This window comes from Hyalella azteca, unplaced genomic scaffold (genome assembly GCF_000764305.2).
Source record: "Hyalella azteca isolate HAZT.00-mixed unplaced genomic scaffold, Hazt_2.0.2 contig1361, whole genome shotgun sequence".
In the NCBI taxonomy this organism is placed as follows: Eukaryota; Metazoa; Arthropoda; class Malacostraca; order Amphipoda; family Hyalellidae; genus Hyalella; species Hyalella azteca.
The window spans coordinates 59,553-84,067 of record NW_025931682.1 but is presented as its reverse complement, the minus strand read 5'-3'; the positions used below and the strand labels follow the sequence as shown (position 1 = coordinate 84,067).

At 42.2% G+C, this 24,515-nt stretch overlaps 1 protein-coding gene across 1 annotated transcript in view; it reads right to left on the bottom strand.

The window, feature by feature from the left end:
- Nucleotides 1-5,235: 5,235 nt before the first annotated feature.
- LOC108664417 (tight junction protein ZO-2) overlaps nt 5,236-24,515 on the bottom strand; it is a 43,235-nt gene continuing 23,955 nt past the window's right edge. The window contains exons 18-24 of the mRNA XM_047882432.1: nt 23,874-24,045; nt 19,965-20,336; nt 17,730-18,644; nt 16,914-17,122; nt 15,628-15,859; nt 14,836-15,050; nt 5,236-9,606 (exon numbers count right to left, since the gene is read on the bottom strand). Coding sequence (XP_047738388.1) covers nt 9,603-9,606; nt 14,836-15,050; nt 15,628-15,859; nt 16,914-17,122; nt 17,730-18,644; nt 19,965-20,336; nt 23,874-24,045 — 2,119 coding nt within the window. The 3' untranslated portion in view covers nt 5,236-9,602. The remainder of the gene's footprint in view (nt 9,607-14,835; nt 15,051-15,627; nt 15,860-16,913; nt 17,123-17,729; nt 18,645-19,964; nt 20,337-23,873; nt 24,046-24,515) is intronic.

The window sequence follows — 24,515 nt, the reverse complement described above, 5'->3', positions numbered from 1 at the left end:
CTCTTTCGCCTCCAGTTTTAAAGTTGAAAAATCTCCCTTCCGTGATAAAATCACACATTGCGTAGATAACAACCAAATTAGATTCATAAACCTCACGTAACAAGCTCTAATAAATACATTAAGCTATACCGCGAACTTCTATCGCCGTTCAGCGCATCTTCTTGAACATTTTATAATCTAGCAAGGACAGGTTCTAAGCTGTCAGATACACAATTAACATAGCGTTGCTGAGCCCAATGCCATGATGATCACTGCTATCTGGTACGCATACACTTGCGAGCACACTTAACTTCAGCTGGAATTTCTTCCTTGGCAAGATTAATTACGTCAAGCTTGGAAGTAGCAGCGCACATCAATCGTGCCGGATGGAAATCATTTTGCTCAATGCAATAGCCTCGCATCCTGTGGGCGCATCGGCAGGACGATTTCGCAGTCAACATAGAAAATGTCGATGTTTGGATGCTCGGTCGCCGATGCCCAACTTTCTGTAATTTGTCAACGTCAGCTAAGATTGCCTCTGCGACCACGATTTTCCTGCGGCACGCATGTGCATGCGCTCAATTACTTCCCTTAAATTGGGTCTGAAAATTAACATTATTTGTTGGGCATGAAAAAGTGGGGTGATTCTTTGCTTTGTATGATGCAAATAAATGAAGATTTTGGCCCGGTTGATTGAAGTGACACAAATCTACATGATGCAGATTGTCTGATTGTTATTTCAATTTTAGTTTTTTCATTATTGAACAAATAAAAACCTTTGTTGAAGCCTTGGTTAACACGTTTCGAAAAGTAAAAAAAACTGGCAGTTCCACATTGACTTAGAAAATGAATCAAAGAAGCAAAATGCACGAAACAAATTTTGCTATTCTAAGAGTTAAAAATGAAAATAAGCACCAAATAGTTTAATTACAAATTTACTGCGCGCATAACGATGTTCTTAAAAAGTGCCCATATAGGTCTAGTTCCCATACAGTCGCTAGCAGCTCCCTACTAAAGCGTCATGTTTTACTCTATTATCTTTCTAATAGTAAAGCGCCTTTTTTACCAGTGATAAGAACTTCTAATACATACTCCATTGTTGAATAGGACGGTATCAGAAGAATGCAATATATCTCTTGTCCCTATTTTAATGAGTCTCAACTACGAATAATCTATTGACCCTCTAATCTATGCCAGGAATTTTAGATCCATAATCAGTTTTCTATTGGTGATTAATGATAAGTACCGATGAATACTGACATTCTATTCTTAATGATCCAAAGAATAGCATCAATCACAACAGTCGGTGGGATTCACATCAAATCGCTACGGGAGGCAGCACGACTTCTCGATTTCATAACTCAAGCAATGCACGGAATCAATCAGCGGGTGTTACATCCAGAGATCCCGGGGGACGGTCAAGTTTTCCGTTGCAGTGGCTGTCATCCATCAAACTTGCTGAGCTCAAAGAGAGCTAAATTTCCGTGAGAGTTCATCGATGCGGCAGGCGGCTTGAATGCGGATAATGTATTCGCTGCTTGCACTCTGATTTATTGGCTTTAGGGAAGAGGTGCGGCGATCGTTACATCGGTCCTGGTATATAATTGAGAAGGAACAAAGAACTTTCTATGGTGCCGTATGCTGCAACACACATCGACGGTGGATCAGGTAAGATCCTGTTAGCCGATAGCAAATTCATGATGATATACAATTGAGTGTAAGAGGTAGTTTCATTCTGCGTAAATTCATGATCAACTTTCCATCTTTGATAAAACTAGCGTGGAAAATTGTTCATGGCACACCTAAATTAATTTAATTACTATATTGTTCTACTCCTGAAAAAAGTGTTGAAAGAAGTCTTTGGAAACATTTAATCTGCCTCACGCTTCAATTCGACCAGTTACAGTACATTAAAAATTTCCATTAATTTATTCTCTGTCATCTTCTGTTGACAAATATAACAAAAACTCAGTTTCAAAGCTATCAATAGTACTAATAAGGGTACCATTTTTACAATTTATTTAAACAAAAATATAAAAACTCTGCTCTAGATATAATTTTCAAGTTTCGAAACAAAACTCTGCAAGCAGTTGTTCAAATTTTGCCTACGCCACGGCGGATTTAGAAAAACACATTTGACAGGAGCTACCGTATCTGAAAAAAGTCTGTTGTTTGTGTCCATATTACCATTGCTCAAGCAGGGGTAGCTGGATTTCGCGATGACCGAAGCCCAGGGCTTAGGTTGCATGAGGCCGAAGTGCCTGGAGTTTGCGGTTGACAGAGCCCATTGCTCAGCAGAGGCAGCAGGTAAGTTGGCTTTCTTGGTGCTGTCGGAGTCCAGTCTTGGCGGCGATGATGGATTATGGCGAGAGACTGAGAGGCGCGCTCTGGCGGTCGCCTGTGTTTGGAATAGCCTGCCAAAACAAGGCCCGCTAATGCACGCCGGTCCACGCTATGTTAACACGCTCACTCTTGGCCGCTCGCTTCCTCTGTCCGGCTTGAAGAGGCCAGTCATGACAGACTTCAATTGCAGCGACACAAACGCAGCGCCATGATTGATGCAGAGGTTCTGGAACGGTCGTATTGATTGGAAACAATGGTCGGTTAGCATCCCGATGGTATATGATGGTCAGGCTACAGGAGACTTCAGGTCTCCACGAGAGATTTAATCTTCCTTCAGTTCACCAGTAATTAAAAGTGGTATTGAACCTTCGAATTGAAATAAATGATAGTGTCATGGTGTTTCTGAAGTAAAAGCATGATAGTATCCGGCAATCCTAATTTCTCTCAAGCATAAAAATCACGACATTAATGATATACGCAATATTTAAATGTACCTACTTTTAAAGTACGCGGACAAATGACGTCTCTCTTTGACGTCAAAGATCCTATAGGATGCACGACTCACGTGAGTTCAGAATTACTTTCCAGAATTGGTCATAAAAATATTCTGCACACTCGGACATTTGTAAAAAAAACTCGCTATTTTTATGTGGATCATATCTCGCGATGTGTTGACCGTGAAAGCTATAAAAAATATAACTCAGTACTCACTGCAGTGAGTTACAGAGAGCGCATTTTCTCGTCGACAAAAACTTGAAGTCATGGACAGACGGACGGACAGACAGACAGACAGACGGACATGGCGAGCACAATAGTGCATTTCTTTCATAAATGAGAAAATGCGCTAAAAATAATTTATTTCAGAGATGGAAGCTTCTAGGTTTCTGCTTATGAAAGGTAAAGCCGAAAGTTTAGAAAGTTTATGAATAATTTTAATTGTACATTTTAAATTTTTCGAGAACAAATGTATTTTCAATCGGCTTATTGAAAATTAGTCCTTATTTGTAAGTTAATGTGTTGTGTTGGAATTAAAGTACATCGATATGGCACATATTTGCTACAGAGCCTACATTTTCTTTCCATGAAATAGAGACACATTACAGACCACACACGCTAATTCAATTACCAATGTTGCACGGTAAACAGCCGTGGGCGTCGGTACCGTACCAGTCACATCAAAGAGATTGATCGAGACTTGGCGTGGGCTGCGTTTCTGCCAAAAAGTCCGCTTAAGCTATTCCAGAGAGATAACGTGCACTGATTTCAACACATAAAATCCAATATTCTAAGTAAAAACATTCAAATTATTCATGTAATGTTGAACAGTTCACAGTGCAAAGAAGAAAAATATTCAATTGCCATTTAATTTTTTATTAAATGGCCATTAAACGTCAAGATTTTAAGGAAACAGAAGCGTAAAACTGCCCAAACTCCGCACTAAGACATTTAGCATCGCAAGACTGGAAGAATTTCTCCTCGTCTAATGCGCTGGGAATAATCTATTTCACACCCAGATCAAGAAGCTGATGCTATTCATCGCACGATAAGCTCTTTAGAATACTTACGTGAAGGCATTCATTGTTAGCCAGCTCACAGAAGCGTCTGTCTGCAGAGAAGAGCATCACGCTCACCGGATCAATTCGTCACGGCCAAAGCCAACCAAATCCGAGCAACTACCAGAGACCGCGGCAGCCTGCTAGACTGCGTCCTTATCCTGCTGCTGCCAGATCTCCTTTGCGATTGACGTAATTCTGAAGGAAATGTCGTGCAGTTTAACTGCTCAAATATGGCAATCATGCACCAGTTTATGGCTCTTTGCAAACTTGGTGGACATACCAGGTTGCGTGACCTGTCTTACCTTAATTAGTATTAATTATTAATTGAAATATTCTGCTCTGTGATAACAACTAAAGTTAAGACAACAAGATATAAAGTGCTCCTTGTAAGCCAGAACCTCGTCAAAATTTATTATCGTCGATAAAAATCCCTACACCTAATCAAGCAAAACATTGTAATTTCACACTTCTTCAACTTATCACCGTCATGTAAACTTCATTTTTTGCCTACTTTCTTGGTCGCTGGACAAATAGTTTTATGCATTTATTTTTTTTTACATTTTTTCATGATTTTCAAATGCACCAAAATATGTGAATAAATGCTCGCTGGGTGTCTTTTAAGGCTGCTGCAGGAGAATTCATACGGTCTGGTCCTGGAGAAACCCAAATATGAAATAATGCGGACCAGGCAATAAGTCCAGCAGCTATCTCAATCAATCGTCAGTTATGGAAAGATCAGGTTAAAAAAGCCGGATCCCTATAGTGATCAAGTCCCGAAATGTACAAGAATCGGCAACAGGCCATAGGCTTATTTCTTCAGAGCCTAAAATTCTACTCTAAATGAAGATTTCTGAACTAAAATAATCAAATAATAATTTGAACTAAAAGTAATGAACTAATATTGCGCTAACTGTGAGATGCATAAACTGCGTATTTTCATAGGCGTTGTAAGGCGTAATTCAACCTCATGAAATTTCTTGTGAATGGCAACACCGCCGTTGATTTCGCCGAGTCATTGAAGCTGAGAAGAAACGAGGCTTTTCGGGGAGCATCTCTAAATAGCGGGAAATTTAGCGTGATCAAACAAGCGCCAAGGTGTGATCGTCTTCCAGGAGAGCACTGCGTGACAGAGCGTCTTGGTCGCAGTCCAAAGAATCTGTGACTAATTACTTCGAACCATTAAAAAACGAATAGTAAGAGTGAGAGACTTACGAAGCAGTTTCATGTGAACAGTTCATCTTGAGATTACATATTCCTGACAAAAATTTATAACATACTTTATTTGTAGTTTTTTCAAGCCTCTTATTGACGTGAGGCAAGTCTGCAATAAAATTTTCAGGATAATCTACAAGCGACATTAATCGACGAACGTATATTTTAGTTATCTTACATGTACATCACAATGGAATTACAAACTTCACAAGAGGCGCCACCACGAACAAGTGAGAGCTGCCACAGACACACCAAAGTGACATATTTTATACACCAAAATTGAAGAGGACACAACACTTGGTTGTTGCAGACCATGTAGGGGCGAAGGCTGACGTGTCTTCCATGCTGCTCACGAGGCCAGGGCAACAATCGCCAGATTTAATTAAGAAGCTGCCGCGCTAAGTTTCCAATTATATTTAATGTTTCTATACTCATTTCCGCATGCCAGATCAGGACTTAAATTTCTTCAAATTCGGCACAAAAGCATAGGATGTAAATAAACGTTAACATAAGAATAAATAAATAAATTCATACAATGGTATCTAATAACAGGATATCTGTGACGTTGAAAAAATAAATTCAGAATAATGAATTATAGTAAGGAATACGACATCCAGCTTGTGAGTACATACAGCTTTTCGAAGACGGGCGAGTAACAACAACTAACAGTAGGAAACGAATTTCGCCTGCTTAGAGTAACCGCAATTGAAAACAGAATTCATTTATCGCTAGTCATGAGCAAAGACTATAATGAATGCAATAACAAAGAGCTTACGCCATAGACGAGATAATCTTGCAGGTCTAATAATAGGACTAAGTTATTGTCTTGGAACTCCATGGTTCACACGACACCTCACGCAAAGCCTCCACAGGAACCGTACGGAGCTGCAACACGCAGGCCATTAAACCTGGTATCCGTTCTACTGTTCCAGCCAGCAATACGCTATCGGTTTGAAAGGAGTGGTCAAGCTTATAAACTACCACCTTATAATGAGACGAATTTGATTCTGGGCGTTACAGACGCTACGCTAAAACTCGCTGCAACGCCAGAATAATTAGATTTAGAGACAACTGGAATTGAGTGGATACTACACTTCACAGCAACCAAATTATCATTTTAATACTGGGACGAATACGAATTGACGATATGATATCAATGCAAGGAGTGCGACACCAAGTGCTGCCTCGGTGTTCAAACTAGAATTGATTCTCTCCTAGAGGAATGGTGTTTATAACTTTAAATCGGGAAACAACGATTTAGACATTAAGTAAATACAATTTTCAACATTAAGTAAATACAAAGATGAAATTTCGAAATAAAGCTCGATAACAAGTAAACAACAGTCTTAATGGGATCAAGCGAGCAATGTTTAACTTCAAACTCTTCGATAGCTGCGGTGCAAGTGCACGTCAATACAGAAATTGCAAAGACCAAGGAGGCTTTCTCTCCGCAGCCCCAATGAAGTGACAGAAACCTTACATCTTCATGCCAGACGACTCAACAACTGCTGCAAGGAATGAGCGTTTTACGTGAAAAAGTAACACTGAACATTGAATTTGACACGGGATTACGCGCTTACCTGAGGGGGATTGGCACAAACTTTTTATTTGCAACAGTCGACAAAACAAATTCGAACGCATGGGTCCTTAGCGATGCGGATAGCGATGATTAAGAGTGATGCATGGCGCACGGCAGGCGTCGGACACGTAAAATGTAAGTGCAACGAGAATGCTAACCAACAATAAATGCAGGCTCCTCAGCAACATCTAAAACATGCAGAACAATCAACACCTACACTATTATTTTATTGTGGGTGATTACGTTTTACGAATAATCGGTACATTATTCTACACGTCAACCAAGAAGGCTTAGCAAAACGGGCGCATCTAGGGTTAATTTTGGAATTAAGTAAATAATAAATTAATCTTAGCTGGTGTAACGAGTGTTCTTTAAACGTTCGTCATTGTTAAATCAAAAAAAGTGAGTGTCGTGAAGGGCAATCAAGCTAACGTGAGAATCAGCGGCGCGTCCCGCATGTAGGAAGCAATCTCGTGTCGTAGTTCAGTCGCGATGGAGACGCTGACAAACGCTATAGCCAGTAATTAACGGTCCTAGAAATTCAGTTTGTATTACCTTAACATAAGAGAACGTGACGGTGCATATAATGTTTATATTGCCTGCAGAGATAACACGCTCATTAAAACAGAGCATTGAATAACGTAAAGCAAAAGCCTGCAACTTTACAGCCGACAGTCGCTAGGCCTGAATTACTAATACTCAGGAGCCACCCCGTGTAGCTGCCAATCTATAATCGCCGAAATATACTTTTAAATTGAATTTTCGTGTCTTTACATTTTGAAATGAGTTGTTCAGAACATGCTTAACGCAAAATCTGCCTAGCTACTAAGAGAAAGGTAAACTGTTTTTAACCCAAACGCAACATTCAGAAGACGTAGAATTATTCACGTAATATTCCATTGTTCATGGAACAGTGCCATGGATAAAATCATCACAATAATTTAGACACCTGACCTAAAATCCTACTTTTTAACGATATTTTAGTTGAATAAAACTGGTAATAGGATTAAATACTTGTGTTAGCATGCAATACAACTGGGAAGCTAATGAAGGCCATTAACTTCGATGAGATGCATAACAAAGACGTACGTTCGATGCTTCTTCGATCAATACTGTCGATGGAAGTGATCAGGATTCCTCTAGTGGAGCCCAACGCTAAGTTATTTCACTAACGTTCGATGGCGGTTATCACGAAGATTCATACAGATATTAACATGACCCGCTGGGAGTTACGCAATCCCAAGTTGTCTTCTATCAAGACGCTACAAGTTAGAGGTTCTAAACGAGTTCTGTGAATGACTTGGGAGAGTTCGTACTAACAGTTTATAGGGAAGTTCGTTCAATTGCTATGAACGCTATAATCAGAGACGCTAGCGAGAGTTACGCGGGAGATCAATAGAAATAAAGTGGCACATGACAATGTATAAAGTTGGGCCACTATTGTGCCGTACATGATTCATAGAGATTCATGGATTATGATGCATGAATATTATGTCCCGCATAAATTCTTTACTTGGATAGCAGGATATGAGTTTTAGTATTACAAAGAGAAATTAACGCTAACTAAGCGCGTAATTGCGTGCTACGGAATTGTGAAAGAAGGCATTATAGGCAAGAGAAGAAACGGCATTTTTATCTTAGAATGTGCTTTAAAATGCTCGTCGTATAAAAATTCCGGCCTTTGTTGAGGATCCAATGATAATCCGAAAGAAACGACAATAAAGATGAAATTGAACAATAGTGAGCTCAGAAAGATCAGGAATAAGCATGTAGATACATTTGCCAATTCACAGGAGTCAAATTCTATGTGGTCATCTTTAATCTTACTTCACGATTTGCAAAATTAGCGAAATGCAAGAAAATCGGCCCCAATATGGAGACAACCCAGCGGCTAACGAAATTCTTTTTATCTGTAAATAAGATGCCCAATGTTAGAAGTTCTTGTTGCGCCAACTAGGTAGCAACACGCAATAGTTGCGAGATAATAAACTATCAAAATCTTTTTATAATTTATCTCCGTTATTTTTCTGTAATCATATCAACATGCGAGGCATGAACGTTACCTTACCAAATGTGTCCAACAAATAGGAAGTAAACACAACGAAAATACGGCATCTCTTGGCTGAAGCAACCACACTCGTCAACACAAAACAGACACCGAACCGTAAAAATTCTAAATAAATCTCATCATTTGGCTTAAACCCTGCAAGCAATATGGCAAGAACGCGGATTATTTCAACTTCAGTTCACAGGCAGCTCAATATCTCCGTGAAGGAGAAACATAATATACCACTCACTCCTAGACCTAACAGGTAACTCAAATAAATGTAAATTATCGTTTAATCTGACCAGACGGTGGCTCACAAATGTCCTAGAAATGATCGACTGCAACCGAAACAAACTCTTCAGTCTGGCCATCCGCGCCAGGACTATCAACACCGTCGACGTCCATATCGTCGTCTGCTGTTCCTCTCGAGTACAAATCTTCTTGGGACTGGAGTGCCTCTGCCCAGGCAGGGTTAGGTGCGAGCGAGGAAGTAAGAAGCTCATCTCTGTACGACGAAAGGTAAGTGTCAGCAAACGGGTTCGTGGGAAGGAAGTTAGTAGGAAACAACTTAGACGGCGAGGAAGCAAGTGAGGAACTCGAGTAGCTCAGCAACGAACGCGTTGAGGTTCGGTGAGCCATAGTTTTAGAGGACCGGAAACTAAAGCGCAGAGGAGGAGATCGGAAGAGGAAACCAGCAATTCTTTTGTCCATCGCAGATAGTTTAGTTCGGTTGCCGGTGGCAGTGGACACAGTGGTTGGAGTGGTTGTGGTGGTCGTTGCTTGGCTTGCAGGTGCGCCGCCACCAGCGGCGGGCAGACGCAGAAAGACTGGCCTTTCAAACTTGAGGCCTCGGGGGCCGCACAGCACGCGAGGACCGGGGGGCTTCTCACCTGTCAAAAGTAACGCCGTTAAAACCTCAATAGTTGTTTTACATCAATACATTACAATAGTTACATCAACTGTCAAAATGTAAAACAAAAATCAGAGGAAAAAGGGAGACGCAATAAAAAATGAAAAATACCGAATATAAAACGTATAAACCCTCAATTTTAATTACATCAACGTTAGCCTTCTGGTGCTTCACCTCGCTACGCCAAAGATTACTTCGGAGAGTCAGGGCACTCGAACGTGTGGAGACAATAGAAGACAAGTTTTGCAACGCCAGATCCTTCCTTGACAAACTGTACTTTTCAACCCAAGTTTACATGTCTATTTGAACTCGGAACCTACTGAATTTCTAGTTCTCAGAAGAAATAAATTAAGCCAGAAGTACTTGGATTGTATGCGTTCTGTTCATGAGAACCTTGTGAACACAGAAGGCTGCAAGTTAATTCAATAACATAAAAAAACTTAACGTGAAAAGTTATGAGAAAATATTTGGAATTTAGCATGAGAAATTTTTAGGAAAAACTTAGAGCTTCATTACGAAGCAAAGAACTCTGTCAATCAAACACATTTTGCCAACGCAATGCACTCGTATTTTCAAAACGTAATTAAAACGTAGGTCTGATTTGGATCTGCTCAACGAAAACATTTGGCAGAGCTTCTCGGAACATTATTAAAAATTATGATGCAGCCAATTGAAGGAAAGCCTGAGGGATAGAGTGCAGGAGTGAGAAGGAAAGTCATTCATGCAGTAAAAATTAATGCGATGAGAGCATAGAAACTATAGCTAGAGATCAACATCAAACAGTTCAACATGAATCAGAACAATTTTCACGCACACATTCAGCAACTGACAATGATTAAAGGCAAGTATTTCAAAGCATGCCAGAAGTATAACGGAGTCCTTTCCAGGAAAAGCGAGGCACGTTCCTGAAGTAATTATCAGATCTGAATTGTGCCGCCGCGGCGCTGCATTTAACGTCTAGCGCCGCGTTGTGTAGGTCCATCAGTAGGGGTACCACAGGCGAAAAAACCGAGCCATCCGATCCTGTCTTAATCTGTTTGCATGACTTTAAAATGAAGTATACTGATGAAAGTCCCGCCGACTGCAACAAGCGCCCAGTAATGTGTTGTCTCAGTGTGAGATTTCAATGCAGCTTGCGTACACCGCCAAAGCAGTTATGGTTATAGCGTTATAATATGTCTGATGTAACGATGCGGATTTAGATTAATGCTCATAAAGACGGCCGCGCTAACATTCATGATATGGAACGAAGCGAGGGACCTTCTCCTCTAAAGGAAGAGTTCGCGACAACCCGGGACAACACAAGCAACTACAATTTGATCTTTGCACTCGATCGATCTTGCACCAATTTCATGAGCTCAAGCGCTTGGCGAGGCGCCTCTGCCGATGTTGAAGTAAAAGGCGATGGCGTTAGAAATATTGTCCCACGCTACAATGAATGTCCTAATTATATAAATTATTGAAAATGATAAGTAAATTGTACATTCCAAAGTAAATGAATACTTTTCGAGAAATATTTTCTAGCTGTTCTTCATTCAAAAAATGGTACTTGCTAAAAAATATGCATGACATTAGCTGACGACCAATTGAGTGAAGGAATGCTCTTGGTCATAATAGTTCTGCATGTGCGGTGATACTTACAGGTTGTTGCAAGTTTGCGGCACAACAATTCAAAAACATACATTCTGATCTGACATACATGGCTGCCCTTTGGCTCATTCTCGGCCTTGCGTAAAGAAAAGCTCGGCTTCAACGAGTCCTCTTCTTGCATGGAGCTTCTCGATGGCATTGCGCCACTTAGGGACGACACGAGGAAACCACACACAAAACCCTCATTTCTTCCCCCAACAAAATATGAAGTAGGTAATGAGGGAATAAATGGTCTCCAATACTGAAGTCAACAAATTTGAACTCTTAAACAAATTAGTTCCATGTCTTTACTTTGCATGAATTCAATTTCTTTATCTCAAATGCAAGTATTTTTGTCATCTTAAACATATCGACATCAAAAAAGACTTAAACTTATCGCCATTCGTTTTTGACGAGCAGGAGAGCTAGATGATGAAAAAACCAATCCTTAATGGATACAAAAACACATATGAACATGATAAGAACATTCAAATCTAAAAGAATCATAAGAACATTCAAATCTAAATTCTGAAATTTACTCAAGACAGCCACAACACAGAAGGAATCTTCGACGGCAAATGACTTGCGTGTCAATGACCACGAATATTTCGTTCAATGAAAGGTAACGCATCTTTTTGAAATGAAGTCGTGGCTACAACTCTTGTCGTGGCAAGAGTTAAAAGTCGTGGCTACAACTCTTTGTCTAAAAACGGAGAATGTGATAATCCGGGCAAGTTACGAAAGGTATTGAACGACTCTAAATCCATTCGTAGATAAGGATGGGAAAAATCGAATTAATTATTAATCAAGAAACTCGCAGCTGTCAGCGCATAAAATATCTTTGATATCGTCATTCGAATCTGTGCTGATATGATATCTGACAGCAGACATCATTCACAGGGAAAAAAGGACTTAACACAAGAAAAAAATTTGACAATAAGACAATTGAAATGATAAGAAAATACAGTCGAAAAGAATAAACACGAACTATGAAGAAGCAAGCAGAACTGGTCATAATGAAACACGGGAACACCACACAAAGGAATACGAACTTCACAACAAAAGAAATAAAAAGTAGTTCTACAGGACACGCAGTATGGCGCCAAGCAAACATGGCTAGGATGATAACGAGAGGACGCCGCGCTCGAGGGAGGATAAGTTCACTAGGAGGATAATTATCATCACACGCATAAAGCTTCTATAAACTCGCTACCTTAAACCTACCAAGAGCAAACTGTCTAGCTATCGCACCAGAATGTGGTGCGGTTAGTGGTTAAACGGGAGTACAGAGACGACCGTAACAATGGCTGCACAGAACACAGGCTCACTGACCTTCATAACGATCAGAAGAGAGAGAAAGAGAATCGTCTTGACAGACTTTGAAGTAAACTTCTTGTACAGAATTAGATTTGATAGCTCCCTTAGGAATGAGCAGGGACACGCCTGTTGTATCACATGATAGCACGCCGCCCTGGTCACCGAAGTAACCGCGCACTGTCGCCTCATCGCCCTCTCCGCATGCCTCGTATCTGAAGCGGTAACCTCTTAATACCCCAACCTCTTAAAAGCCGATACCGTCATATTATTAAACCGCCCGCTTCGTTAATTATATCCGTCCCTTCTGTAAGTAAGAAAAGCGCTAAATAAAGTTGGCTTACTAAATCTTTCAGAACGTGCGAGTGGTGAAAAAGCATTAGATTTCCCGTCACCTAACCTCTTAATACCCCAACCTCTTAATACCCCAACCTCTTAATACCCCCAACCTCTTAATACCCCAACCTCTTAATACCCCCAACCTCTTAATACCCCAACCTCTTAATACCCCAACCTCTTAATACCCCCAACCTCTTAACACCCCAACCTCTTAATACCCCCAACCTCTTATTGCCCAACCTCTTTACGCCGACACCATCATATTATTAAACCGCACGCTCTATTAATTATATCCGTCCCCTCTGTAAGTAATAAAGTTGGCTTACTAAATCTTTCAGAACGTGCGAGTGGTGAAAAAGCATTAGATTTCCCGTCACCATTTTGAAAAAGTTATACTAACAGAGCTGAAACATGATGATCCGCAGGATTGCCAAATCCCATGCAATAGCAAAGAGTGTTAGTTTGAGTTAGTCCGTGGTAGTCTCAATATAAAGGGTTTCCTCAGTAACTAATAACACATCTCCTCAGTAACTAATTTACTCATCTCTTTAGTCTAAATTTAGTCATCGGAATTTTTCCATAGAAAAGGCACACAAAACTTATTCTATAGATATTCCTGGCTCAGAACGCCATGCTAAAATCGAAGGATATTTCGATCGAGAATTCCTTCTAACCTTCAGCGCAGTTTCGTAGTGAAGAAAGATAAAGTTTTAAAAAAATTGTCATGACCCAATGAGAAAACACAAAATATATCACAATGCCCTCATCGTTCGATCAAGAGCTAACACTTTAGACTTCTTTACAGTTCTCGAGTTTTTCTACTTACGGACATATAAAACAATAGAAATGATCAACATCAAAGAAGAACTAGCCCAGCAAGTGAACTGAGACTTGATAACAAAAGCAGCTTCGAAGAGGAGCAACGAGCAAACTGCAGCATTGCAGTTGTGCAGGATGTCATTACTGTGCTAAAACCAGTCATTTTAGCACAGTAATAACAATTCAAATAACTGTGATAACAGTCTAACATACAGGAAATCTGAGGCATAATGAAAACGCAAAAGATATTCAATATCGCACAAACTGGCGTGACTGATCCACCAAAGCGCGGCCGAGTGCTCGATGAGGCTAGTATGACAACAGACATGCATTTACTCAGGCTTTTTACACACAAAAGAGTTCGATGAATCAGTATAAATTTTCGTTCAAGTATTATAATGGTTGCCCGAATAATTTTACCACCTCAGATTTGGTTTTACCACCTCAGATTTGGCTCAGAGATTTGGTTTGTTTGATCTCCTTCAACTGAAAAATGACCCCAAATGCATCATTAACAAATTCAGTAGAAGCATTTGCTGCAAACAGTATGCACATTGCACAACTGCCAGCGTGTTTAGCAATCGAGACTGAACCAATGCTTCATTATATAGTGAATCATTGGCATTAATGTACCAGGAGCTGAACATAAGTAACTTCCAGCACATGTTCGCATAAACCTTGATTGGCACATATTTATCCCCTGAAAACTAAACGTAATATCAGTAAATAATCATTAGATAGAATGATGAGACATGCGTTCGTAAGGATTAGCGAGGTCAGCATAACACAAACGCCTGAGGGACCAGGATTACTGGGGCCTGAGCCCGCACCAGCAATCCACGCAGGACACGCTTCCTGTTGCGGCAAAAACTATGCTTCGTAACGACCACTCCTTCCCCTTCCACAAAACTGCCGTGGGCTGAGGTACAAACTGCCATGGGCTGAGGCACGAACTGCCATGGGCTGAAACACAAACTGCCATGGGCTGAAACACAAACTGCCATGGGCTGAGGCACAAACTGCCATGGGCTGAGGCACAAACTGCCATGGGCTGAGGCACCAACTGCCATGGGCTGAGGCACAAACTGCCATAAGGTGAGACACAAACCTGTTAGGATGACCGTCAGGACCAGGGAAGTAGTGCGGCTGCTGCTGAGGCTGTTGTGACCGAGCTCGAGGGTCGGTAGGTTTCTTGTAAAGCTCAAAGGCGCTGCCGCGATGGTCGTGGTTGGGGAGTTCCATACCAGGAGTGGACTTCGGGCCTTCCCCTCTGGAGCCCGGCATGGGCACGTTCAGGTAGAAGCCTTGCGAGCCCTGCGTCTGCTGCCACATAAACGTACACTCAAACGAAGGAACTGACTTTATCAAGGCCTTGCCGCTATACAATCCACAAGGCATCAAGACTTCAAGTTTAGTGTATAATGATTGCTTGAAATGAGCATCAATAACGGAGCATATTTCAATAGGTATTTAATCCAAAAGAAAAGTGTTCAGCGGAATAAAGATTAGAAAAAAGGTAAGAGCGACTATTGTGAAAAAAACGTGCCAAGATGCTGTGCCTCAAGTTTTCTGTCATAGACAGTTATGAGTAGAGGTTACCTGGTTTTCGCAGGTGCTACGAAGGTAAGCATATAAAATATTCGGCTAGAGTACAATATTTACAATGGGGGCGAGGATACAGAGTTATTGGTTTCAAGTAGGAGGGGGTCACTGGTTTCAAATTGGGTGAGTGTACAGCGTTCGGATTGGGTGAGGTTACAGTGTATGAGTTGCATGAGATTACATAGTACACATCATGTGTGAGTACCAAGTACGTCTGAGGGTACAGAGCAGCACAATCTCGCCCCACGGATGTATGCGCATAATATGTAATGCAACAAAGCCTGCACAGCGAGCTCACCTTTTGGTAGGGAGATTTAGTGAAGGTGTCGGCCTTCCTCTCAAGACTGCTGCCGTGGCCGCTGTCTATTGCACTGTAGTCGTCACTGAGGCGCCCGTTGCTGGCACCTAGCATCGTCTGGCCTTCCCTCGCCCCCCACGGCTGTGGCACGTCCCCACGGGGCTGATGGCGGGGCTTGGGGGGAGGCACTGGCTTGGCCATGCTGCTCTTCGGTGGCGGCGCAGGCTTCAGACTGCACAATAAATTCGGTGATACAAAACAGCATAACTTGGGGCATCATAACTTGCAATTTCGGCAGAACAAAATGATTGTTATTTCACAAAGAGGTATTGATGAATTAAAACAAAAGAAATGGTAAATAATTATGTTACACAGAAAATGGTCCATGATGTAAAAAATAACGAAAAATGATGTAAAAAATGTGAGATGAAGTCCTGGGTAAGCTCTTTGCCTATCCCGTTATTGAAACTAACTTCATTAGTGGAGCTGCAGTTTGGGGTTCCATCCATAACACTTTGCCTCTTTTCTTACCTTTACTGTTTTAGCTTTTGGGTTTTAATGCCTAGTTTTCGTAACGATTAACCTGTCACATAAAATCCCTTACTATCAAATAATTATTCTTATCATAAAACTTTTCCTTTCATCATTATTATATTAGATTTCATCATTATTATATCAGTGGGTTGTTGCTTATAATTTAAACATTAAGTGAAGGGTTCATCTCCGCGTGACATGAGACAGTGCGATGGCAATAATATCAGTAAGTCTTCACATAATAACTTTAGAGTCAAGAGTACTCGCTTCAAGGTGATTTATATGAAAGTAAGTGACTTGGTAACTACAATATCATAGAGTACCGTCATCTGGAGTGAGATTGGCCCAAAGTTAGGAAAATATTTATTGTGCTGCGGTGTTATCATGTGAGTCGAGCCATTACTGCTACCCATACAGTGATGCCATGCACTACATCGAAAACTCACGACATGATCACATTTTCTTAACATTGGGCAAATGTTACATTTAATGGTTCATCTCTCTCCGCAGACGGTAATCACTGTGATTTACTTATAAGTTAAGTAACATTTTCTTTAATCTGGAATTATTTCTACATTTATAGTAAACTTGTAAGCTGAAATGCAGTGCCAAAAATCTAGTAGTTTTCATGTTCGTAGAACTTTTAAAAATATATCGTTAGTAAAGTGACATTCAATAATTTCTACACATAGTTCAGATAATCTTAATTCAGATTATTACAGTTCAGATAATCTAAGTTACTGAGCAGAGACCTGTATGGATCTTCTCCATGGTACGCTGGGGGCTGTGATGAGGAGCGGGGATGGTGCGTATGGTGTTCCCCAGGCCTGGGGCGTGAGTGATGCTGGGTGGGATGTGACGCGGGGAACTGCTGGGTGCCGGGGGAGTAGTGGTACCTGCTCTTGAGGTCGTCGTGGGCATTGGGGCCGATGTTGGGGCCACGAGCTGGACCGTACCCCATCTGTGCAGTGGCATGGGTCAGCTTCATATACGGCAATATTTCTCACTAATGCAATATAGAAGGAGACGTTAGAGATATTTTTCGTATTGAAGATAGGTTTAGTCTACAATTTGGAGCTCTCGAGACTTGGCAAGTCTAGAGAAATTAAGCGTTACCAAATGATTCGCGTGGATATCACATTGCAACTTTTTCAATGGCTCGTGATGAACATGAAAAATCAATCTTGAATTTAAAATATCCCACTATTAGAAATAAATAATCAAGATCAATCATTAGGAAGAAACTAAACAAAGTTTCATTTCATTGTTATCATTTCTAGGAGAAAGTAAAAATATGAATCTAACAAAAAAGTACTTCAACTGCTAATTTCCAAACAAAAAAAAACGTCAAATGTCACAAAGGTCCAGAGGTTGTACACATAAATGTAGGACTAAGCCACCATAAAATACCAACACGTAACTAGTCTAGCACTAGAGTACCATAAAAATTTTAGTTTTATGATCGTAAGAAAAAGACAATGCAATAAAAAACTCTCTCCATGGCATTCGAAAAATATATTGAATCCGCAAAGCTGTTATTAGAAACAATCCTGGTAACCAATACTAACCTTCCTGTGCTGCTCCTCACGGTTATTGCGCGAGCTGTTCGTATAATTAGTCTCATATTCGCTATTAAAATTACGGAAATCGTTGCCGGACGGAGGCGGCAGGCGGGGCTTGCCCGGCTTATTGGACCTGTCGATCTTGGGGGGCGACGCGTCCGACTGGTCGTAGCCTGGACTGTGGATGCTGGGGGGGGCCTGACTACCCTGGGGGTTACTGTTACCGTGGGGGTTACTGTTACTACCCACGTGATTACCACTACTGTAATTACTTATACTGGAGACGTGGTTATTAGGCACGTAGCTGCCGTTATTTGGTACGTGATTATTGTTGTTATTGGGGATACGGTGGCCGGGGTTGGCAGGTATACTGTCATTAACTGGGTGCGTCTTGGGTGGGGAGTAGCCAGGCATGGATGTGGGGCTGGTGGCTGCTGGTGGGTGTGGGGGAGGTGGTTGTGGTGGATGTTGGTTGTGAGCAAAGCGAGGATTATTATTGGTGGAGGGCGTGGAAGTAGCGGCAGGAGCAGCATGGTTGATGCCACCATTATTGCTGGCACCGTTAGCAGGAGGTGGTGGAGGCAGGCGGCTGTGGTGACTAAAATGTGGGTGATGAACCCCGCTGTACGGGGAGGAGCTTTTGTTGGGTAACCCATTAGGGACTGGCTTCCCCGTCTGCTGGGGACCATAGCCATACGTTAATGAGCTGGGGGGAGATGAGGAGTAGGGGGGCTGTCCGTAGGGGGATGTGGAGGGGGGAGGACTAGACCCGGTAAGGGGATCAGGGTCTCGCGGTACAGGAGGGGGATGTGGGGGATGTGGGGCATCGTCGACAGCTGTGCCCCCAAACCCGTACTGGCTGTCCCCACCACTTGGGGCTGTCTTGCTGGGGAGGCCTAAGCTGCTGTCGCCAGGTGCAGGCTGCGTGATGAGTGCGTGAGTGCAGTAACAAAAACCAATCAATAACTAAATATCAATCAACAAAAGTACAATCAATAACTAAACCATAAACACACACTATGGGCAACGATCAAATAAAAGATTAATAGCCAAATTAATTCAAACACAATGAATGTAAAAAATAATCGAAACGTATTGCAGGCATTTAAAAACAAGCAATTCTAAAGACAAGCAATAAATAAATACATTTTCAAGGGGTTTTCTACACAAAATAAAAATTCTGACGTTCATTAGATTGCAAGTACCTCATTTGAACATAATGGGTACGACCTATTATCATAATAGGTAGAATAATATATTCAAGGAATAGGTAATAAAAAATGGCGTGCCTTGCAATGGCTGCCAGCATCCCAGTGAAGAACACAAGAGAAGCTAACTAATATCAACAAGATACTTATAGAATCATCACCTTAAAACATTCGCGATCCTTCAAATTATAAAATAATAAAATTCAAGAACAAAATTTAATATTCAAAAGAAAATACTAACAAATGAAATATTATCTTGCGATAAAAAGTTTCGTTGAAGATTATAAAAGGAATATTTCTAAAAGGCAACGAATGACAATGAAATTGTAACTGTGCAAATGATAGGTCACTACAGCGAGCTGAAACAAAGAAGGGAGGCTCAAAAGATCTTAAGTGCACCACAAAATACGGAGCATCTCAAGGAAGCAACACTCACCGACAGCAATGAAACGAAAATGGAATTTAATTGAGAAGGTGAAGTAACTCATTGGAATATTGAAATTAAATAAATTATTGTTTCGTTGGTTAAAGAAACGTCACGTTAAGGAATAGGGTTGGTCCACTCAACCAAAACAAGCAGCTGAGTCAACAACAATGGTGACCAGGGTCGCAATGTCTCATGGGTATACTTACCAAAAATGTAGACCTGTTGAATGTATGGCAGTCGGACTCTGAGAAACCGTTCTCCTGAACCAATTTAACGGTCAGTGAATACAGAAAAACCTGGATCAGAGTTACCGTGGCCAACGAATGACGAATGCCCAGCGAAATAACGTGTCCTTAGCAACGAGAAAAAAATATAACTCAGTACTCACTGCAGTAAGTGACAGAGAGCGTATTTTCTCGTCGACGAAAACGTGAAGTCACGGACGGACGGACGGACGGACAGACAGACAGACAGACAGACAGACAGACAGACAGACAGACAGACGGACGGGCGGACGGACATGACGAGCACAATAGCGCCTTTTTGACATAAATGATGAAATGCGCTAAAAAGGAGACAACCTTGTTAACTTACAGGATTACTCACCATCCTGTTAGGACTTGCTGTGTAGGGAGGGGGTGCGGCGCCCATGTTAGGTGCCCCGTAGGAGTAAGGGCCGCTATTGGGTCCTGAGTGATGACTCGATGATAGTTCTTCTGGTGCAGCAATGCTGGGGTCAGACGAACTCTTGACAAGACGGGACCTTTGGGTCATGAGGTTTGACCCATGGCTGGGGGTGGGGGCGCCCGACGTTGACGGAGACTGGGTCATGGGTGAGGACGGGGAGGACGAGAGGTGGGAGGCATGGACGGGTGTGTGGGGGTCAGAGCCGCCCTCCAAGTCAGACTCTGGGGAAGACGCGTACGAGAGGCGGGACGTCATCGGGAAGAGGAAGTCGTCCGAGAGCGCCTCCGAGGGCTGCTGGTGGCAACGAGACGGGGGCGAGACGGGGACGAGACGGGGGCGAGGGCGGGTGGGCGAGACGGGGGCGAGTAGACGAGACAGGGACGAGACAGGAGCAGGCGATGCAGGGACAAGACGAGAGCATGCAAGACAGAGGCAGTCGAGACAAGAACAAAAAGATATAGTCAAGAAGAAGACAGAACAATCGCAATTGTGTTACGGACAACGGGAGCAAATGAAGGGGGCAGGCAGCAAGCAAAGTAACAAATAGTAGCATAAATATCAGGAAAGTGTAAGACACGGTAAACATCAGGCAAGTACAGACACATAAGACAAACAGGATCAGCAAATGTCAACAGCCGCACAACAGGAGCAGTGCATGAGCAGGAATATTACACGAGTGAAACCAATAAAGTTCATAATAAAGTTAAGATGAGGCAGCAACGCGCGTTGCAGGTATGCAGAAGCATGCAGGCAATACAACGATCAAGACAAGCACGCATGAAATGCATTCAATTTGCATAGGAAGAAAATAATTGTCATGCAAAATAATTTCAATTAAAAATAGGAAAAAATAAATATTTGAAGGTTAAATTCCAGAAGGTAATAAAAATTGTAACAGAATTGAAAGAAGAAAATATGACGAACATATAAATTAGTTAAAAGAAAGATTCATCCAAGTTTTCCAAGTTAAGTTTATTGTGAACGATTCCGATGGAAGTTGGCAAACAAAATGGAACATTGCAACAAGGAAAAAAGTTGTTGTCACAAAAAGACAGAATTTATCAAAAGAATAGGAAGCACAAGAGAAAAATTTCCCAAGTTACATGGAATAAGCACAAGTGGTTGGTATGAATCATCGGTGGTTGATAAAATTCGTCAATGGTTGGTATGAATCAGCAATGGTTGGTACAGCCATCGAAACGAAAAAGAATGCATTATAAAATGCATTCCAAAAAGAAAAGAAACAAAATCAGAGAATGCATTCGAAAATGACTTAAGGGTGCGAGGTGAAGATAGATGTAAAGATAGGAGAGAGAACAGGATGCGCAGTCGTGGAGATAAGACGCGGTCCGGAGATGCGGGGAGTTGGTGCAGGTCCAAGGTGTCCAGGAAGAGCGCCGCATAGAAAGAAAAATGTTCATTTAGAATAACTTGCCTGCAACATCAAGGTACGATTGAGAGGATTTGCCGAGATATGCAAGACCAGTGCCTAATAGAGTCGTTAAGGAACAACTCGAGTACGCCACTAACGTGGTCGAATATGTATCGAACTAAACATAAAAACCCACATGCAGTTTGCTAGATTAGCACTTCTGTAGCACTGGAGTAGCACAAAAGCAGCAATGAGTTGTAACATATCGATAAAGAAGTACAACGATGAACGATTGGAAAATAGCAACGACATAAAGAACCGACAACCGACACGCGTGACGTGTGCGAATGCGAACCTCAAACAATGTTGGCAGTGCGAATAAGCAGCAAGGAACGATCTAATAAAAGTTGGACCATCATAGAAAACATGATTGCATTCTAGAGCAACAATAGCAAGACATAAAAACGTATTTCGGAGCAGTTGGATGACTTACAGTGATTGCCTGTGGAAAAGATAGCCAGCAGCGCTGTCCAAACATTCTCAGAGAGGAGACCACAAGGTGCCTCAATACATAATGATTAATTCAAGAAAGAAATACATGAGAAGACAAAGTGACGAATTAGTTGCTAGAGAGAAGCGCGTTACAAGTAAGTAGTTCCTTCATGCAGCGTAGGCAGCGCGTTGCGGGGGCCGTCATGATACTTGAGCTCCTTCACTCGCGCCGCCGAGGAGCGCCAGGCAGACGCGCCTGCTCGCTCCTCCCTGAGCTTGTGCCACATCATGGCTCGCTTGTCATCAATGTTGGCGTTGGCATCCCGCAAGTCGTGCGTTTGGCTCACCATCGCGTCAATGTAACGCTCTTTAGGCACGTAACGCGACTCGTCAGAGTCACAGAAGTAGTTTAATCCTTCCATCCTCGAGTGGTTCTGCTGAGCTGCGTCCAGCTCATACCGCATTGTGTCCTCCGAAACATCTCTCAAGTATCTTCGTTCACCGCCATCGTGTCCAGAATTTACCAAACTTGTTCCACCTTTCTGATAATCTTCATTGAACAATTCTCGAGATGATACATGATATTCTTGCGGACTGAGCATCTCTTGAGAGTCCTGAGGATGAAGCTCTTCAAAGGGCATATCGCCGGGGTGCTCGTGCTTCTTCAGCCCAGTTTTGTAAGGCAGGAAGCTCGCTCGAGAAGAGAACAACCTGGAAACTTTATTGGCCAGCGCCGGCATGACCGTCGGCAGCAGCTGAGGAGGTTCCTCTGGGCTGCTCGGCCCCAGCCTCGCCGCCGTCAGGTTAAAGCCTCTGCTAATGAAACGCCGGGGCTTGGGCGGCGGTTCCGGGGCAAGAGGAGCAGGGAACTCTTCTTGGGACTCCGAATAAAAATGAGGCTGAGGGGATGCAGGAGACACGTACACTAGGGGAGGAGTGGGGGGAGGAGGTGTAGACGATGGCGGTAAGGGCGGCGGTTGTGGAGGTTTGGTAAAATCAGAATCGTCGAACAGTGGAGACGATGAAGGAAGAGGAGTAGGAGGGAGTGATGGAGAGCGTGATGGCAGGTCGTCTCTTCGTTCAGCAGACGCTGGGTAGTCGGAATGCAGAAGAGGAGAAGGCTGAAGAAAGTTTCGAGTCTCCTCCTTGGACGACTGGAGAGCTGAAGAGAGCGGCTGGGTGGGAGCCAACAGTCCCGGAGAGAAACCGTCGAATGGGACGGACTCTCCAGCTAAAAGAAATGAATCGCGGCACACAGGTAACGGCTACACAATCAAATGAAGTCCACCAACAGCTGAACGCAAACAAACATGCACTCAAATGCGTTACAGAACGGAGGTAGAGAACAAGGCAGGAGAATAAGCGTGCGCACAAGATGTTCCAACTTTCCGACAATCCGATGATCGTTCAGTAAGACATCGATCAATGTATTGGTTATACAGGTTGACTACAAGACACATTAATTTCGCCGCGTACAGAAGTCTTATGAAACACTTCCGGCGCATTTAAACACGGAAATCGTACATGCGGACACAGGATGCGACACAAGAAAGAGCAACGCCAGGCAAACGAAATCGACGAGTTGAACACGACACAATTGAAGCAATTTACAATTCAATGTACAAAAATATAATTATTGATAGGCAATCAAAGAACACACTAAAATTCTACACCTTTGGGAAAATTATAAACAAGTAAACCTGATCTTTAATGTATGATGAAAGCTAGCCGTACATTTGGACAGCGATACACGCTCAAGATAATCAACTCTAAAACATTTGCGGAAGTTGGTATGACTTAATGATCCTGAGCTTTAACAAGCTCGCAAGTTGACATGCTACTAATGAGTAATCGTTCTAATTCAAGAGCTGCTACCAATGCTACGAAAGGCTACAATAATTTCAAATGATAGCTTTCCACATACCGTTCAAATACTGATAAACTTTGGACTAGTCTTGACGCACCTTGCTCTGGGCCATCCACACAGGCTGGGCCTGATGCTGGGCAATGGCCTGGGCCAGTTTACGGGGCCAAGTGTCGGGCTGCGTCAGGGTGAGGGTCGACGTGAACACGTGGCCCCACAGACGCTCCACCTTCAAGCTCTGCTCGAACAACTTCTTGCTGCTCTGCCGCCCTCTGCAAGTCACGGCAACTCTTATTCTCAACACTAGAATTTCAGCGCGTGATCAACAAAGCAGTTCAATTTTAGAGTTCAATTTTACTGTGTACGGTTTCATATTCTGTGGAATTATCTTTAGTTTTAAGAATTGTGTAGCAGATGTTCTGGTAACATCGACTGAGGAAGAGAAGGGGCATTTTCCAAGTTACAGACATTCGTCGATTATTACGAAGCCAGCTGCTACTAGGTGAGCTCCTAACAACTTCTCTATTTTTGTAATAGAAGAGCTGTCTGAAATGTATTGCAAATGGTGTTTACGTGTCTGTTTTATTTAGTTGTTTCTATTATTTTGCATTGAAATATAGGTTTATTTGCAGGGGCAAGAAATCCACTGACGAACTTCCATCCTCAGCTTTGGAACTCTAGATTAATAAACTCTCTAACTAAACAAATTATCACATTCTTCGAATTGAAGAATCAAGTTACC